The sequence below is a fragment of the Ceratotherium simum genome, chromosome 19 (assembly GCF_057802395.1).
Source record: "Ceratotherium simum simum isolate JZ-2026a chromosome 19, ASM5780239v1, whole genome shotgun sequence".
NCBI lineage: Eukaryota > Metazoa > Chordata > Mammalia > Perissodactyla > Rhinocerotidae > Ceratotherium > Ceratotherium simum.
Genome location: NC_141918.1, coordinates 39,651,408 through 39,670,547, shown reverse-complemented (window position 1 = coordinate 39,670,547; position 19,140 = coordinate 39,651,408). Strand labels below are relative to the sequence as shown.

Below are 19,140 nucleotides of genomic sequence, written 5' to 3'. Positions count from 1 at the left end.
TGCAATAGCCAAAGGTGGAGGCAACCCAAGTGTCCATCAATGGATGAATGGATAAACAAAATGTGGCATATACATACAATTTAGCTTTAAAAAGGAAGGAAATTCTGATATGTGCTACAACATGGATGAACCTAAGCTCATTTTGTTAAGTGAAATAAGCCTTTCACAAAAGTATAAATACTGTATGAGGTACCTAGAGTAATCAAATTCATAGAGACAGAAAGTCAGAGTGGTTGCCAGGGGCTGAGGGGAGAGATGGATGGGAATTGCTAATGGGTATAGGGTTTGTTTTGCAGGATGAAATGAGTTCTGGTGATTAGTTGTACAACAGTGTGAATGTACTTAACACTACTAAACTCTATACTTAAAAATGATTAAGATGGTAAATTTTATGTTACATGTATTTTACAATTAAAAAATAAAATTTAAAAAACACCTCCAAATTGAGATTATTCACCTTTCTTTCTCTGTCTTCTAGAAATTTCTGACCCTGTTCTCCTCTTCTCCATAATCCCATTCTCCCAGTTTCCTTTACACAATGGAGGAGATAAAGTGTTAAGTACTCTGGATGAAATGAAGATACTGTGATTTTAACCATAAGTCTATTACTCCTTGAGAAGACAGTAACAATTTCTAGTAGAAACACATTTAATATTCCATGCATTATGAACTTTAAAAAATTTCTCCTTAGCTGCAGGTTCTAGAAGAAAAAAATAAGAATTTGCAAGAGACTTTGATAGATGTGGAAAAAAAGCTTGAAGAGATGAAAAAACAATGCCAAGAGAAAGATGCACAGTTAATATGCCAGAAAAAGAAAGAGAAGGAGTTGGTAACTACAGTTCAGAGGTAAGAAAACCTTCAGTAATTCGTCTATGTTATTTTTAAGTTATTTATATGCTTTATAAAGTATTTTACTTAAAATATGTTAATTTATAATTACTACTCTACTCTTCTTATCTTAAAGATATACTATTCAGAACCAGAAGTATTATGTCAGTGAAACAGGTTATGCAGCATTCTGACGTCTTGCCAAAGGTTTTAGGTGAGAATAGTTAAAAAAAAAAAAAAAAAAGCACCAACTGAAAACTGAAAGTATTAACACAAACTCTTTATCTGACGACTTTATCACAAAATAAGTAAAAATTCTAAATAACAAAAAGAGAGGCAGCCAAATACTCAAACTCTGCTCCTTAATGAGGTATGTCTAAGTGAAATTACTGGCTCCCGTGTCACCTCCCCGCAGAGGAACACACATGGCCATTTTGCCATGTGCCTTCCAAGTTTCTGCACATATCTTGCCTCATAGGACTCTTCTCTTTTAAATTAATACGGTTAGAATTACAGTGAATATCATTTGTTAGTTTATCTAATATATTTAAGCTAGGAAATTAATATTGGATTCCTGAAAAACCTAGAGAACTATGTTATATATGCATCTACATGTACTCTGTTTTATAAAACTTAAACCTTAATAGATTATCAAATATAAATAGATAAAACTATCCTGAACAAGACACTAAAGCAACAAAAATGTAAATTTAAAAAATAAATAAATAAATAAATAAATAAATATTTTTTCTAGCTTTGTTTAGGTTACAAGTGGTAAATAAAAATTAGATATATTTAAAAAAAAAAAAAAAAAAATATGCTCTTCATGCTTATACATATCAATTATATATAACTCAGTGTATTCTCAGCTTTTTAATCAAAATCCATCTGATAATTCCGTGTTAGTATTGCTGTACTACTACTTGCAAAGTCTTAAATATGCCTGGGCTGCTTTTTAACTTGGATTTCAGTGCAGAAAAACTCTGATTTCTGGGACAATTCGGTCTTCAGTGTTTCTGATCTCAACTCCAAAAAACTCATACACTTTTGACTCTACCTTTATTTTTCTCCTAGTTTCTGCTTTTTTGCTCTTTAATTTCCTTTTTTATAACTCCACATCTTATATCCTATTCTCTAGTCTCAAAACAGCTTCCTGACCTCCATATTCAACCCTATATCTTTTTCTATCAATCTTATTGATAAAATGAAAAGAAGTAATGTATCTGTTCTATTTTATAGGGCATTATGATCGTAAGCTCAAGCTGTGTTATTTTATAAATAGAATTAGGAACACCTGAAAATAATTTGAACGTTTTGTTCCACTGTGTGCTTTTACGTATTTAATATGATTTTATACTTTTTCTTTTATTTAGATTTTCTCTTTTATTAGGTTTTTGGAGGGCATTGCGCCTAGTATTCTTAATTTGGAAAGATTTAGTACAGTGCATTTCAGAATCCATTCTCCATTTAACTTTATCTTGATACTGTCTGAGATTTCATCCCAGAAATGTCTCTTGATTTCAAATAGATGTAAAGGACCAAAGAAGGTCTTCCATAATTCTTCACTTCTTGTGTGGCTAAGTTGTCACTTGACTTTGGGGGTAGGGGTGTTATTTCAGTTTCCTCAGCTACACAATATAGTTTTCCTTAAGTTCCAGAAGGTCAGATGTATGTGTGACTATGAATTATATCATAACATTTATCTGTTTTTATATAATATTTCTAAGTTTCCTGCTTTATTAATACATAAAAACTTTAGGGATTTAAAAATGAGATAAGAATAGTTTTCCATTAGAAATGAAAATGTAAGTGAAATATGTGGGTGGGATCCCTAGTAATGCCATAGTTGGTACCTTTGCTATTCAAGAGATTTATTACTTTTCTAAGTGACCTTGCTTCATAGCATAAGCAAAATGAGAATGTATACATGAAGGATGACTTATTTGGTATTTTTCCATGACAGTACATTTTCCCCTCCTCGTAGCTGGCTTGTTTTCTTTTTTTTTTTTTAATATGAAAGACTTCAATAATTTTAATGTAACTTATTTCTCTTGGACTGTTATAAATACATAGAAGTGTAGCGTCTTCACTGAATTGGGGAAAAACTTATTCTGAAATAGGAATAATGTATTTTCCACTTGTAGACTGAAAAAACAAATATTTTCATGACAAGTAACAATATATTTCAAAGCAGTACGCTACTTTCATAACATGTAAAAACTTCTCTGGTGTCATTATTTATTAACAATCTGGAGCCTTTATTGCACCATTTAGGACTGTCAATTCTTTGTCCACAATCCAGATATGGCATTTCTTCTTTTTTTTTTTTTTTTTGGAAGAGAGAAAAAGCACAGGATAGCCATAATACTTGAAAGAAGAAAAATAATGAAAATGTCAAAACCCTAATTATAAGAAGTCTATTTCTTTTAGTACTCTGCAACTCTTGATTATGGTTACAAGCTAAAGTTGAATTCTTCCTAGTGTCTTGCTGTTAGGTTTTAGTTTTAGTCATGATTGTTAATAGTGTAGTTCCTTTAACCCGAACATGACTCTTGTTCCTATCTCAAGGCTAACACCTTCTTTCTCTTTGATCCTTTTATTCTTAATGCACCAGAGGGGCTTTCTTTTGTAGTTTCCTCTTCTAAAATGCAGCTCTCTGCCATGGCTAGCCTGAGAAACTGTTAGGTCAAGTAATAAATAGATTGTTGCTCTTATTAATGAAGGAGAAATGTAATTCTGCTGGTTTAGGCAGCAGCTGTTGTTATAAACTTTTGCTGAGCTCAGAATGAAGGTCAAAGACCTGTATCTGTGTTCTTAGGTTCCCTACCACAAACAGTCCTCATCAAGGAACTCTGCTTTTGGGGAGAGGGAAAGAACAGGGCTTAGAAGGCAGAGCTCAGATTAGGGTCATGAGGGCCTTCACGAGGGCCTAAGGATGTCACATACTGAGCAGCTCTTGACTCTGGTCTCAGATTTGCCATTTCTGAGAAGATGAGCAGCCTCCATTGTATTTCTTACTTGTATGAAATGTAAGTACTCAGACTTATTCTCCATAGGTCCTGATTATTGCTTGATTAAAAAAAATACTATAGACCCTAAAAAGGGACTTCATTTATTTTGAAGTCATCTACCAAAATCAGCACGTAGAGCTTATTTTCTTCATATAATTATGTTTCTGAAACGAATAGTTTGCAGCAAAAAGTGGAAAGATGCCTTGAAGATGGAATCCGCCTTCCCATGTTAGATGCAAAACAGCTTCAGAATGAAAATGATCACCTGAGAGAACAAAATGAGAATGCTAGTAAGGTCAGTCTGCATCTTTGATAATAAGTCTATACTATGTGGATATGTGTGTATAGATATATATTTTATAGTTATTTGATTTATATTTTTGCTAATATTTAGTAGCTTATAGAGTTTTTAGTTTGAATGTTTTTCTTTGGAAAGAAAATAGCAATTTAAGTAAATTTAAATAATTTAAATTTAAATAAATCCAAACTAAGGAAATTATATTACTTCTCAGCAGAAACAAAAGGATATCTTTTTCCTTCCTAACTTATTCAAAGTCTCTCTCCAAGTTATTCTTGTAAATTGCAAAAATTAGAGAAAAATTTTATCAAGAACTAGAAGAATACTTTTGCAGTTTTACATGTGTGTGATCCAAATCATATGGCTAAAGGATACTTGGTATGAATACTTTTGTTAAAAAAAAAATCACTGACTTTTTAACGATAAATTAATAATTTCCTGTGCTTTTTTTTTTTTTTTCTTGAAATATTGAGACTTTTAAAAAGCAATAGAAAGAAACAGTTTGATTCAAACTGGTATATTTTCTATGTTTTAGATAATAGACAGCCAACAAGATGAGATTGACAGAATGATTTTAGAAATTCAGGTAAGGAATGTTTTGTGCTTGTTTTAATTTAGCTCTATGCTGATCTATATGCTTAATGGTTACATAACCTAAAAAATAGTAAAGCATATTTGTATTTGTATGAAAAGATTAACAGCACTTGAGATGAAGTTGCAGATTTTTTAATATTAATCTTTCAGTTTTTTAGAAGGAAAATGGTATTTGGTAAATCAATTCTTCAAAAAACTGTGAAGGTTATTCTCTATTCCTTATCTTTCCTGTTTTTAATGGCGTGTAGTTTGTCTCTGCTACTGAGATCACATTTGGTTAAGCTCATCAACCATCTACTAATTAAAGGCATTGGACTGTTTTTAGTCCATTGTGCCTGAGCAAGAGCCCTCTCCTTCCTAATGATTCTATGTATTATTCTTCCTGTATTATCAGGGTATAACACTTTGTTTACATATTTGTGTCTTTTCCTCCCATTTAGTTTTTTGAGTGAGACTGTGATAAATCATCTGTGTGTCTAGAGCTTAGAGTGTCTGACCCGTAATACACAATCTAAAATCTGTGGGTTAAATGGATTTTCATTCTTTTATTGATTTGCTAGATACTTACTGAGCACCTTCATATGTGGTAGGCACCGTTCTTGGCACTGGGGATTCATCAGTGAACAAAGCAAGTCCCTGGCCATTCTATGCGGGGTGAGATGGAGAAAATGGAAATATAATGTCAAATAGTGATACATGCTATTAAAAAAGGTAGGGTAGAGGGCAATGACAGACCGTGCTGCATGAGATACAATGGTGATGAGGTTTTTCCTGAGGAAGTAATATTTGAACAGAGATCTAAATGAAGATAACCAGGGCGAAAACGGCAACCGCTGCCCTGAATGTTCTTGGTGTCCTCCTAGACCCGCGAGAAGGCTGCTAGTCTGGTGTGCAGGGATTGTGAGGTAGAATGGTGCAAAGTGATGGCAGAAAGTAGCCCGGAGCCAGATCACATAGGGGTATGTGTCTTTGTTTTTTTTTGTTGTTGTTGTTGTTTTGTTTTGTTTTGTTTTGTTTTTGGTGAGGCAGATTGGCCCTGAGCAACATCTGTTGTCAATCTTCCTCTTTTTGCTTGAGGAAGATGGTCCCTGAGCCAACATCTGTGCCAATCTTCCTCTACTTTGTATATAGTACACCGGCACAGCATGGCTTGATGATCGGTGTGTAGGTTCACATCCAGGATCTGAACCTGTGAACCCTGGGCTGCCGAAGTGGAGCGCACGAACTTAACCACTACGCCACCGGGCTGGCCCCATGTGTCTTCGTATTTTATTCTAAGTATGATGGAAAGTTATTTTACAAATTTTGCTGAATAAATTTTTATTTTTATACCTCCAAATTCTAATATTACTTTTTTAAAATGGAAGTAAAAAAGAAAGGTAAATGGCTTGAGTATCAGAATTATAGACAATCTGCTTTGATTGTCTTTTGTCCATATTAAATGATTTATCCATTTAATCAAACACTAGTCCAGTTCATCAAATGTGCGGGCCTGCTGGATTGATTCACAGAGTTTATACTCTTTAGTTTGTATTCCTACAGACAACTTCATTTTAGTTCTGTAAGCCGTTCGAATCACAAGATGGTTAGGTTCCCTCAGCCATTGTTATGTGACTGATTATAGACCATAATAAAAGGAATATCTCTTTGACTTGGTAACATTTTCCACATGGTAACATAAATATTTTGTTTAAATTATTTATCACATATTGTCTCTTGCATTATAGATGTTGGGAATATATTTGTATTAATTGAAATGTGGATTTTTCTCATTTATGGAGGCATCTTAATGCAATTCACTCTTACACATTAACTAAGTCTTTTAGTCACGTTCAGATATGTCATGACCATATATCAATGAATATGTAGGAAAATATGTAATTATATGACATTCTATTCTTTGATCTTAAATTGCTTAACATTCTTTTATTTCTTCAGATTAATTAGAGAAGTCAATTAATGAGATACATTTATTTCCAAATATTTGGGCCCAGACAATATACTCATTAATTCTGTTGTCTTATCTTTTAAAGCAATGGCAATCTTTTTTTTTGAGGGGGATGGTCTTAGCCATTCTGGCCATCTAGGTCTGTAGATTCAGTATATAATTTGCTCACAGAGACAAACAGCAAATGTTGATAACTGGCCAATTTAGCTATATTTATCAAGATATTATTTGAATAGAAAATTATAGATGGAGACAAATATGCCTCAGATAATGAGAAAATTTTTTGCTTAACATTACTTGTTTAAACTTGTTACTTTTTTGCCCCTCGCTTTGAAAAAGCTAGGTGTTTTGTTTGTTTGTTATTTGGTGGTTTGTCATGAATATAAAAGATGTATACTTTGTAAAAACCTGAAAATATTGCCTATTCTGAAAAAATGAATACTAATTATTTCCCTAGCATTGGAAACCACAGAGAGAATCCTAAAGAGAACACTTTGGATTGAAAAAGTGTTCTTGTTACTTTGTACTACAGTTAATGGGCATATTATCAAGTTGGTACACATAATAGAACAGTTCACTTCCCTTCAGTCACTAATTCCTTAAAGCTGCCTAGTTTCTCCCAATTGCTTACGTAAAGAATGGCCAGCCTTACTCCTGTGTAGAGTATGATGTCCTCCCCATGTGCTATAGCCTGTTTTTTAACTTCTTCGAGTTCCTTTACATAGCCAAAATAACACAAAATGTAATTAAGATGGCAGAGAGCTTCCCAACCATTTTTTAACATGAATTATGCATTTAAGTTATCAGTATAGTATAGTACTTATTGTAAAATTTCACTGCCATTATAGTTTGCGTGTTTTGTTCCTCCATAGTGCTGAGAAGTTGTTCCATTTTAGAATGTTTACTAGACAAAGCAAACTTAATTATTAGAATTTCAGGGGCCAGCCCCATAGCCTACTGGTTAAAGTTCCACGCACTGTTCTTCAGGGGCCCGGGTTCACGGGTTCGGATCCCAGACATGGACCTACACCCACGCCGTGCTGTGGTGGTGACCCACATACAAAATAGAGTAAGACTGGCACAGATGTTAGCTCAGAGCTAATCTTCCTCAGCAACAACAACAATAAAAAAAGAATGTCATGTTTCACTGCTTCTTTTATGTCCCTGCAAACTGTTGAGAAGACTAAATTTGTTAAAAGTTCGTTTGGCTGATTTGAAATACTGCATTGCCTTGAGTACAAGCAGGTTATTCTTACAGTTTAAATTTTAAGACAAACGAGAAAAATAAAACCCCTTGCCATGTTCATTTTGTGTCCAATTTATAGGAGATAAAAATAAAGCAGTGTTACAGAGTGAAAATACTATATTTAAAATACAGCTGTAGTTTAGCATCTTGTACTGGAAGTCAAATACTTATCTGGTTTAGGTCAGTGGCAAGTGTATTGATTCACAACTTGGGAAGTTGAGGAGAAATCAGTCTTCTACTAGTTGTATTGCATTTGTTGTTGAAAATAGGAAAAGTAGTACTTCATGTAAAAGTATATGCTGATTTTCGTATTGAGTTCAGTGCTGTAGAAATACAGATTTATCTACTATTTTATTCATCTGTCAAGATGATATTGTTAACTGGCGTAAATACCTTGTTTACTCATTGATAATTTAGAAATATTGCCTTTCTTTACAACCATGAGACCGGTATAGCTAAATTGGCTTCTTCTGCAGTTTTTTCTTCTGTCAGTATACAGTGTAGAAAGACATTTTGCGGTAGAATGTTCCCCATCATTTCCATAAACATGGCTACAGTCAGAACGCAAATGAGTTCTTCATTGGACATTACTTTCCTTCCTACTTATTCCTCAAAAGCACATTTCACCTACATAAGCCTGTTTCCAGTGAGCTGTGATCATTGTAATATTTTGGCAGAGGAGATACAGAGTAAAAAAATTTGTTATGTTTATTTGTTTTCTCTAACATATTAAAATGTTTCCTCATGGAAAGAACTTATGCATTTAAATGGCCTTTCTGAATTGACAGCTATCAGTGAATGATCATAGTATCACAAAAGACAGAATGATGCTTTAAAGGTCATTAAGCCTGTTCACTCTTAAAGGCATGGTTGGAACCACCAATCTCAAAACTGACAGTCAGTCCTATTTATAACATTTCAAGAGAAGACATGTATATCCACAGCTTCAGAAGATTTTATTCCAATTTTAGCAAATCTGTCTTAAAGCCTTTATCTAGCAGGTTTTTTCAGTGGAAATTGTGGGAAAATGGATCATAGCCAATAGAATGTTTTATAGGTAGAATATAACTTTTCTTTAACCTAAATAAATAGTGATTTAATGTTTCTCGTTATTATTGTGATGTTTATCTCCTATTTTTATGTTATCTTAGTTTTGTGGTGTGTCCTAACATGAAGATTTATAATTTTTAAAAAGATTTACCTGTGTGAAACTGGTTTATAATGCATGAAACACTAAAAATATTGTTATCAGGAATTAATACTAATTTTTGCAAAACCTAGCAGCCAAAAAAAATGTTTCCTATCAAAGGAAAAGTCACTTTTTAAAAAATAAGCTTTCTCTCCAGTGTTTGTACTTATACTGAGAACAGTCTTTAAGGTACATGTAGGCCTGTTGTATGCACATTATAGTTATTGCTTAATTAAAATGTGGGAAAAAATATGTAAAAGGTGGATTTAACTTTTGAAAAATCAGTTCTTTGAGATTTGAGGTGGGGGGTTGCAGAAAGGGAGTCAGCTCACTTGAATCATGAAAGAATGTTCTTGAGCCTATATGTGCTATAAGTGGTCACCAAACCTATATGACTATTCAAATTATTTGGGATGCTTTTTAAAATACAGATTTCTGGGCCCCATTGTGAACCTAATGAATCAGTATCTCTGGGGTGAAGCTTGAAATATGTGTTATTAACAAGTTCCCCAGGCAGTTCTTACTTATAGCCTAGCAATAGTCCTAATCCTAGAGCCTTTAGGAAATGTAACAATCCTCAGCATACTCATTGGACCAAAGGTGAGAATTGACTGGGAATACTGAGATGTAAGTCAAAAAAAAGAAAAGATTTAGTTCTGAGACACCTGGGTGTTTTCTTGACACGTGTAAACTGTTTTGGTAGCTCTTACTTATAAGCCTGAGAGCGGATCAGGAACTGAAAGAAAAGGAACCCAAGCAGGTTGTTCTTTCTTTCTATTGTGCTGATTTTTTAATAACAGCTTTATTGAGATATAATTCACATACCCTACAATTCACCTGTTTAAAGTGTACAATTCAGTAATTTTTAGTATGCGCACAGGTATATGGAACCAAGGTAGTCAATTGTAGAACATTTTTATTACCTCAAAAAGAAACCCCTTACCCTTTAGCTATCACTCCCTTAAACCCCTTCCCCTCCCCAGCCATAAGCAATCACTAATCTACTTCCTGTCTTTATAGATTTGCCTATTCTAGACATTTCATATAAACGTAACGTGGTCTTTTGTTTCTCTTTCCCTGCCCACACCAGTTGTTAAGCTCCATTGTTTGCCAGCTGATCACTCTGTTATTTTCAGCAATGTTCTGTGGCATAAATTGTTCACAGACTGACCCATTCTGGCTCCTTTGAAGGAATAGTTCCTTAGGTTAGTGTTTGAGATTTGTTCTGTTCCCAGGAGTGCTCTTCCCAGTTGTCTTTTTCTCTCTTTGTCTGTGGGAATGTAGCTAGCCTGCAGTTTAGCCTGTACCTCCAATGAATGGAAATGTATCCTCCCAACTGCCTTTCACCACAACCTCCACTGTTTTTCACCACAACCTCCACTGTTGCAGAGAGTGTCCTTAGGCTTGAACTTCACACTCTGTTGCAAATGAATTCAGTTCCTTTAGGGAGACAGTCAGAGCTCTATGTGCTGTGGCCTGCTTCTCCCCAGGCAGAATCTCTGAGCCAGGTCAGTGCCTGTGGGAACAATGTCAGGCTTCTCTCTGAGTGCTCTCTAGGAGGTGAGTGCTCAGTGGAGAGAGGGTGAGCGGAAGCTCTAGATCTCTGCTTGCCTCTCCTAGTGCAGAACTCCTGCCCCAGAAACCAAAGCAATCAGGGCCTCAGTATTCTCAGTGGTGCTGCACGCAAGGTAAAGCCTCCGTCTCATGAGGGGGCCTGGGCAGAAGAAAGGAGCTCCCACCTTGTGGCTATATTTGCCTGGAACTTCGCCTCAGCTACAGGTAGCTGAGGGCAGGATGAGAAATGCCGGTGTCCTGCCCTTCCTCTGAAGATAGCTCTTCAAGTGGGAACTGAGGGGAGAGGGAGCCCTGTGTTACTGGCTGTCCCAGTCTGGAGTGGAATTTCCATCTCACTGAGCTCTGACTGTGTAGGGATGGAGTGGATTTTGTTTCAAATACCACTGGCTTTTGCTGCTCTAAGTTTTAGTAGATTTTCTTGAATATATCTTTCTTCATTTGCTGTATGCCCTCAGGACCATTTCCAGAAACTGTAAATGTGTTCTTTTATAATTTTCACGGGGGAGCGGCTCTGAGGAGCTCCTCACGACATCATGCTGGAAGCAGAAGTCTCGGGCAGATTGTTTTTAAAGTTGTATCAGGTAGCAAGATGGTAGTTAACTTAAGAAAGGAATTTGAGCTGTACATTGACTTCGATTCTTATAAACAGAAACCTAAAAATTAGCAGTTTTTTATGGTGTTTGCATATTCCTTATTTATTTCTTTTTTTATAAATATTTTGAAAATTCTCCCTTTTATCAGTGGGGGGAAGAATGAGGAAAAGGGATTTAATATTTGTCCACACTTAGGCCAAAGTGAGAAAAGGGGCCTCTGTTGCCAAACGCAGAGGTGTTGGTGATGTGATGATGCTGCTGATGATATTACATGTTACAGGAAGTGTACTGTCTGGTTTATATTTATTATCTCTAAACCTCAATAGTAATCTTACAAGGTAAGAAAAAGTGTCTTCCTTTTGTACAAGAAGTTGCTGAGATTTAAAAAGGTGTGCCCAAGGTCTCAGCTGAGATTCCAGTTCACGTCTATCTGACCTCAGAGTTTGTACTTTGCCATTGCTCCTAGCTGCCCCAAAGTGAAAAATCCCAAAAGACAGACCAAAATGCACAAGAAAAGTGTTAGTCTGATTTCTTTCTCGTGTAAGCCCTAGGAGAAGGATTTGTTTTAAGAGTCTTTTCCTGGAATGAAAGATACTTAAACTGGAGCACTAGTCTTCTGTGGAAAGCACCTTATGTTCAGTTGCCTAGAAATAGAATTTGGAAATTTCACCTTTGAGGTGAAATTTTTAGTATATTACACTCTACAACATGGTGGTATTATTAGTTCCCTAAGATCAAAGAAAATGCCTGATTTTGTTTTCCACTACATTTATTTCAAGAGCTTCATAATGGGTGCTCTAGGGTGTTTGAACAATCCTTATCTGATTCAACACTTAGCATAGTGCCCTGTGCATAAAAGATGCTCAGTAACTATTTTTAAAGGAGTGAACATAGCCTTTTACTTAAACAAAAACTGAATTAGGTATTTAGTAGTTAGTTTTTCCTTTATTCGTTAATTCAGCTCTTTCAATAACTGCTAACTGAGTTTCCACCAAGGGCCAGGCACTCTTCTAGGGGATAGCTAGTGAACAAAACAGACAAAAAACCTTTGCCCGCAAGAAAATTCATCCACAATGCTGAATTTAGAATGGGCTCTTTTTGGGTTTTTTTCAGCTTTATTGAGGTATAATTGACAAAATTGTAAGATATTTAAAGTCTGTGTCACGGTGATTTGATAAAAGAAATGGGCTCTTTTTAATATTTAGTATAAGAAGAAAGGAATTAGTGTTTGTTGCATAAATATTTTGTACCAGGTAAAGGTCATTTAGGCTTTTGGTTTGTAAGCAACAGCACCAATGCAAGTTAATTTAGCCTAAGCACAAAAGTAGTAGCATATACTGTATTATAAGAATGCAGAGGTATCTGTGGAACCCATAGGTGGGAGTGAAGCCAGGCTTCAGGAGGAAAGAGGCGTTGTTACTTCTCTCATTGCAGTGTGTTTCATTCTTTTCTCTCTCTGCAGACTGACTTCCTTTTCTTCTTTGGTTCACATGGCAGAATATGGCTGCCCCACAGCCACTAAGTTCTATAGTTCATTTCCAGCCACCTACAGAGAATAACTCATAGACTCTGGGTCTCATTTCCTCAGGTTTGGTCAAGTCTTCACTCAACCTTTACCCGTGAGCTATGACACAAGAGTATAGATGCCCAGTATGAGTATGACTACTTATGACTCAGGGGATTTGTGAATAGGCAGACACCCAAAGATATGGTCTACATACACACTACATACATGCATAATTTTCACAATACCTTAACAAGGTTGGAAATTCTTGCTAATGAATTTGGAGCTAGAAAGATTGAATAACTTACCCATGGTTGCACAGCACATAAGCTGTGGACCCAGAACCTAATTTTGTCTGACTCTAGAATCTTGTGCTGTCACCACTAACTCTGTGCATTCGCTCTCTTTTTTTAACTTATTTATTTTTATTTAGATATAATTGACATATAACATTAGTTTCAGGTGTACAATATGACGATTTGATATTTTTGTATATTGCAAAATGATCACCAAAATAAGTCTAGTTTACGTCCAACACCACGTAGCTATAAATTTTTTTTCTTGTGATGAAAACTTTTAAGATCTACTCTCTTAGTAACTTTCAAATATACAAAATGGTATTATTAACTGTATTCACCATGCTGTACATTATATCCCCAGAACTCAATTTTATAACTGGAAATTTATACCCCTTGACCTTCTTCACCCATTTTGCCCCCCCACTCCCAGCCCCTCCCTCTGGCAACCAACAGCCTGTTCTTTGTTATGTATGAGTTCTGTTTTTTGTTTGTTTAGATTTCACATATAAGTGAGATCATACGGTATTATCTTTTCTCTGTCTGACTTATCTCACTTAGCATAATACCGTCAAGGTCCATCCATGTTGTCACAAATGGCAAGATCTCCTTTTTTTATGGCTAATACTCTGTTGTCTAAATCACATTGTGTATATCACATTTTCTTTATCCATTCACCCATCAGTGGATACATAGGTTGTTTCTATGTCTTGGCTATTGTGGATAATGCTACAATGAACATGGGGGCAGAGATATCTTTTTGAGTTAGTGTTTTTGTCTTCTTCAGATAAATACCTGGAAGTGGAGTTGCTGGATCATATGGGTAGTTCTATTTTTAATTTTTTGAGGAACTGCCATACTGTTTTCCATAGTGGCTGCACCAATTTACAATCCCACCAACAGTGCACAAGGGTTACCTTTTCTCCACATCTTTGCTAACGCTTACTATCTCTTGTCTTTTTGATAATAGCCATCCTAATGGGTGTGAGGTGATATCTCATTGTGGTTTTGATTTGCATTTCCATGATTATTAGTGATGTTGAGTGCCTTTTCATGTACCTGTTGGCCATCTGTATGTTTTCTTTGAAAAACATGTGTTCAGAACCTCTGCCTTTTTTTTTTTTGGTGAGGAGGATCAGCCCTTTGCTAACATCTGCCAATCCTCCTCTTTTTTTGCTGAGGAAGACTGACCCTGGGCTAACATCCATGCCCATCTTTCTCTACTTTATATGGGATGCCGCCAAAGCATGGCTTGACAAGTGGTGCGTCGGTGCGCGCCCGGGATCCGAACCAGCGAACCCCGGGCCGCCGCAGCCGAGCGCACACACTTCCTCTGCCCATTTTTTAATGGGATGGATTGTTTGTTTGTTTGTTTTTGCTAAGAGGTATATTCTTTATTATTGTTTATTATTTTGGATATTAACCCTTTATCAGTGATTTGCAAATATTTTCTCCCATTTGGTAGGTCACCTTTTCATCTTTTTGATGGTTTTCTTTGCTGTGCAGAAGCTTTTTAGTTTGATGTAGTTGCCCAACTTTTGGTATTTTTAATGCTGTAATCTATTTTTTTTTTTGATCTTGGGTCTCCACTAACAAATTATTGTAGTTATAGTTATTTCTACTACTTTTGTCTTTTAACCTTCATACTAGCTTTATAAGTGATTAACCCACCACCTTTACAACATTAGATTATTCTGAATTTTACTATATATTTACCTATACCGGTGAGATTTATAGTGTCATATGTTTTCTTGTTACTAATTAGTGCCCTTTCTTTTCAATTTAAACAAGTGCCTTTAACATTTCTTGTAAGGCCAATCTAGTGGTGATGAACTCCTTCAGCTTTTGCTTGTTTGGAAAACTCTTTATTTCTCCTTCAGTTCTGAAGGATAACTTTGCCAGGTAGAGCAACCTTGCTTGGCAGTTCTTTTCTTTCATCACTTTGAATATATCATGCTACACCCTTCTGGTCTGCAAAGTCTCTGCTCCAAAATCTGCTGATAGTCTCATAGAAGTTCCCTTGTATGTAATAAGTTGTTTTTCTCTTGATGCTTTTAAGATTCTCCTTGTCTTTAGCTTTTGACAGTTTAATTATAATGTGCCTTGATATGGGTCTCTTTGGGTTCATCTTATTTGGAACTCTCTTGGTTTCCTGGATCTGGATGTCTGTTTCCTTCCCCAAGTTAGGGAATTTTTCAGCCATTATTTCTTCAAGAAGGTTCTCTGTCCTTTTCTCTCTCTTCTCCTTCCACTTGATGTTGTCCCTTAAGCCCCTTAAGCTATCTTCACTCTTTTTCATTCTGTTTTCATTTTGCTGCTCTGATTGGATGAATTCCACTGCCCTGTCTTCAAGTTCACTGATCCTTTCTTCTACTTCATCTAGTCTGATACTGAACCCCTCAAGTGTATTTTTCAGTTCAGTTATTGTATTCTTCAGCTCTGTGACTTCTATTTGGTACTTTCCTCTATTTTATCTCTTCGTTGAAATTCTCACTTTGTTCATGCATTGTTCTCCTGACCTGGGTGAGCATCTTTATGAGCATTATTTTGAACTCTTTATTACGTAAATCACTTATCTGTGTTTCATTAAGTTCTTTTTCTGAGGTTTTGTCCTGTTCTTTCATTTGGAATATATTACTTTATTTTTTCATTTTCCATGACTCTCTGTGTTAGTTTCTATGCATTAGATAAAACAGCCACCTCTCCAAGTCTTAAAGGAGTGGGCTTATGTTGGAGGTAAACTTTCTCTTAACTAGTTTTTAAAAAGATATTGAGAGAAAATATAAAATTTTATTCAAAGAATGCATTCCCCTTATTAATGCTTTCTAGATGCCATTATTATCTTACCTTGTTAAGTATGCATGCTCCTTATTAATTGCTATTTCTTATTATAGTAGCACTATTATCTTACCTTTTATGTATAGTTATACATGCTATTGCAAAAGTAGTGTGCTTGTATTAATAGAATCATAACAGTTAGTATGAAACCTTTCAGCTATTCTCAGTAATAAATTTAAAGTGATTGACTTATGCCTTATTTCTAGATGATTGAAGTATGTACAGTAAAATTTCAACCAAAAAAATCTCAGAGGAAATTGCTTTTAAAGGTTTTGTTGTTATTGTTTTTGTTGTTTGATTTATTTAACTAGATGCAATAAGTTTAAGACCTGTAGCATAAATCCTGTTGTAATAAAGATATAAGCATGTTAGTAGACTAGTATATAAAAATTGGGCAAAATACCTTATTAGATAGAAATTTTTCCATTTTATTATCTAGGGATAAGTTTAGTTTCTTTTGTGATATTTATGTTAAGGTTTATTTTGAAGATGTAAATTATTTTCACAAATATTGTCTCATTTCAAAAAAGGGTTTGTTTCTTTCCTAGAATTCTCTATCTATACTTATTTGTGATCTTACCCAGTCTCATGGCTTTAAATATAATGTGTGTGCTCATGACTCCCTAATTTTTATCTCCAGCTCAAAATTATCGTCTGGCCTTACAACTTGTTTACCCAGTTGCCTACTCAATATCATCAAGTATCATCTGGTACTTGACGTATCAGACATAACATGTCCAAAACTGAATTTCTTATCCCCCCCAACCAAAAAATTATAACCCACCTATACCTTCCATATTTCCCATCTCTATTAATGGCAAATCTGCCCTTCCATTTGCTCAGTCCAGACACCTTAGACTTATCCTTGACTTCTCTCCTACCTCACATTTGTGGGCAAATCCTATTACCTTCAAAATATATCTAGCATCTGGCCCCTTCTTCTGACCTCTTCTGTTGCCATCATGGTCCAAGCCATCTTTATTTTTTATCTGGATTATTCCTTCCAGCTTCCACCCTTGTTTGCCTACAGTCTATTTTCCTTAGCCTGAGTGACCTATTAAACAAAAATCAGATCATATGTCATGTCTCTTCTCTGAACCCGTCAGTGGTTCCTCATGTTTTCCAGAGTAAACATCAAAGTTCTTACACTGGCTTACAAGGCCTTACACAGTCTTTTCCCCACTCCACCTTCCTTCTCTGACTTCATCTTATACTATTTTCTGTCACCCTGGCTCTCTTGCTTTTTCTCAAACAGAAGGCACCATCTGCCTCAGAACCTTTGCACTGACTGAAACACACTCTGTGGATGCCTACGGGCTACAGTCTTTCACCTCTCTCAAGCCTTTGCTCAAATGTCACCTTTTCCACGAGCCCCTCCTCTACCCCATTTGAGAGTTCAACCCCTCTCACTTACCATGCTCTATTTGCTCTCGAAAGCACTAGTCAAATTCTAATATACAGCACTATGTAACTTACGTATTTGTTATGTTTATTTTCTGTGGTCTTTTTTCTTCTAGTAAAAGTCCTACAAGGGCTAAGAGTTTTGACTGTTTTGTTCACTGATGTATCATCCAGTGCACCGACAGTGCTTGGCTATAATTTTTGATGAATGATTGCATGAAGGAATGTATTTGTGAAACTCTTACATGGCATGTTATGTGCACACACATATGTATGTTTATATAGTAAAACTGCTAACATAAGTTTTATTTCAAAGTATTTCCTCTTAAATTGGGTTTGTGGGGTATATAGAATCTGTTGGCTAAGGCACATCTGACTTTCCTTCATTTGAGCTTTTTGTATATGTGGCAAAAGGGGGTTAACATGTGAAATATCAAAACAACCTGTGTTTAAAACCATTTTCAGCTTCAGCAATGATTGTTGTAAATACCTGTACGTTACTAACATAGAATTTTTTTAAACATTATTATTAAACTGGAAATTTAAAGAGAAATTGTAGACATTGGAAAATTCAGGTTTTTAATTTTAGTAATCCCATTCTAAGCTTAGTAGGAATTTTTCTTTCTCCCCTTTTTTCTTAAACTTTAAACACATGCTTTTTTAATGTAATTTAAGATAGAGAAATAGTTAATCTTTTAAGTGAAATGTTATTGTCAGACAGCTGTAGCACTTATACCTACTATTAGCCTAGAAATTGTACAGCATTTGGTCCTTTTAGGATAAGCATATCTGTGAACTCTTTCCCTTATTAAAAGGCTGCTTGATAAGTACCCTTGAATCCGACCAACATAATACATTAAGCTTGATATATTTCCCAAATCCAATTTTCCTTCTTATGACAAACAGCACTACTGCCAAACATTTCCAGTTTATTCTGATGGAGAAGATTGCCTGTTTCTTCACTGATTTAAATGTACTCTTACATAGGAACATATTAGTCAGATTTGCTAGCTGATTATTAGTTGCATTCAACGTGACTCTGAATTGGTAAAAATATAAAACACTATAATCTGCTAAAGAATTATATGACAGCATTATGAAAATACCTCTCTGGAGTTCAGTTTTCACTGTTAAAATGTGACATTTAGAGTAGTTTATCTATGGTGGCTTTCTTCTACAATTCTAATAAAATGAATAGTCACAAATCTTAAGAAAATTTAGGGCCGGCCCGGTGGCTTAGCGGTTAAGTGCGCGCGCTCCGCTGCTGGCGGCCCGGGTTCAGATCCCGGGCGCGCACCGACGCACCGCTTCTCCGGCCATGCTGAGGCCGCGTCCCACATACAGCAACTAGAATGAGGTGCAGCTATGACATACAACAATCTACTAGGGCTTTGGGGGGAAAAATAAATAAAATAAAATCTTTAAAAAAAAAAAAAAAAGAAAATTTAGACTGAATTCTGGATTCCAGCTAAATAATCTTGTCATGCCAGTAAGCATCGATCTTCAGCTAGGTAAATAAATCCCCATATATCATTCAATCAAATAGGTTTTGATTTAGTTAAATGCAGTTACAGAGGAATTGCAGTATCCAAAAATATACATACTCAGAGATCTCATGTGACTTTGTGTTGTGAGATTCATTTTTGTGTAATATAAAACAAGTTTTCCCTGGAAGGAAATGTGCTTGTTACAGAGCATAATTCATTTGTATCCAGCTTTTGAGTTATTAAATGTAATATTTTTTCAGAGTTTAGCAGACAAATGAAAGTAAAAAGCACCAACGTTGAGTATCTGTTACTGAGAAAACTGCTTTATATTT

At 35.4% G+C, this 19,140-nt stretch overlaps 1 protein-coding gene across 4 annotated transcripts in view; it reads left to right on the top strand.

Moving 5' to 3' along the window:
• CEP85L (centrosomal protein 85L) overlaps positions 1-19,140 on the top strand; it is a 159,452-nt gene that overhangs the window by 130,093 nt on the left and 10,219 nt on the right. For all 4 annotated transcript variants that reach the window (XM_014781191.2, XM_004422262.3, XM_087444036.1 and 1 more), the window contains exons 8-10: positions 692-846; positions 4,017-4,134; positions 4,673-4,723. In XM_014781191.2, coding sequence (XP_014636677.1) covers positions 692-846; positions 4,017-4,134; positions 4,673-4,723 — 324 coding nt within the window. The remainder of the gene's footprint in view (positions 1-691; positions 847-4,016; positions 4,135-4,672; positions 4,724-19,140) is intronic.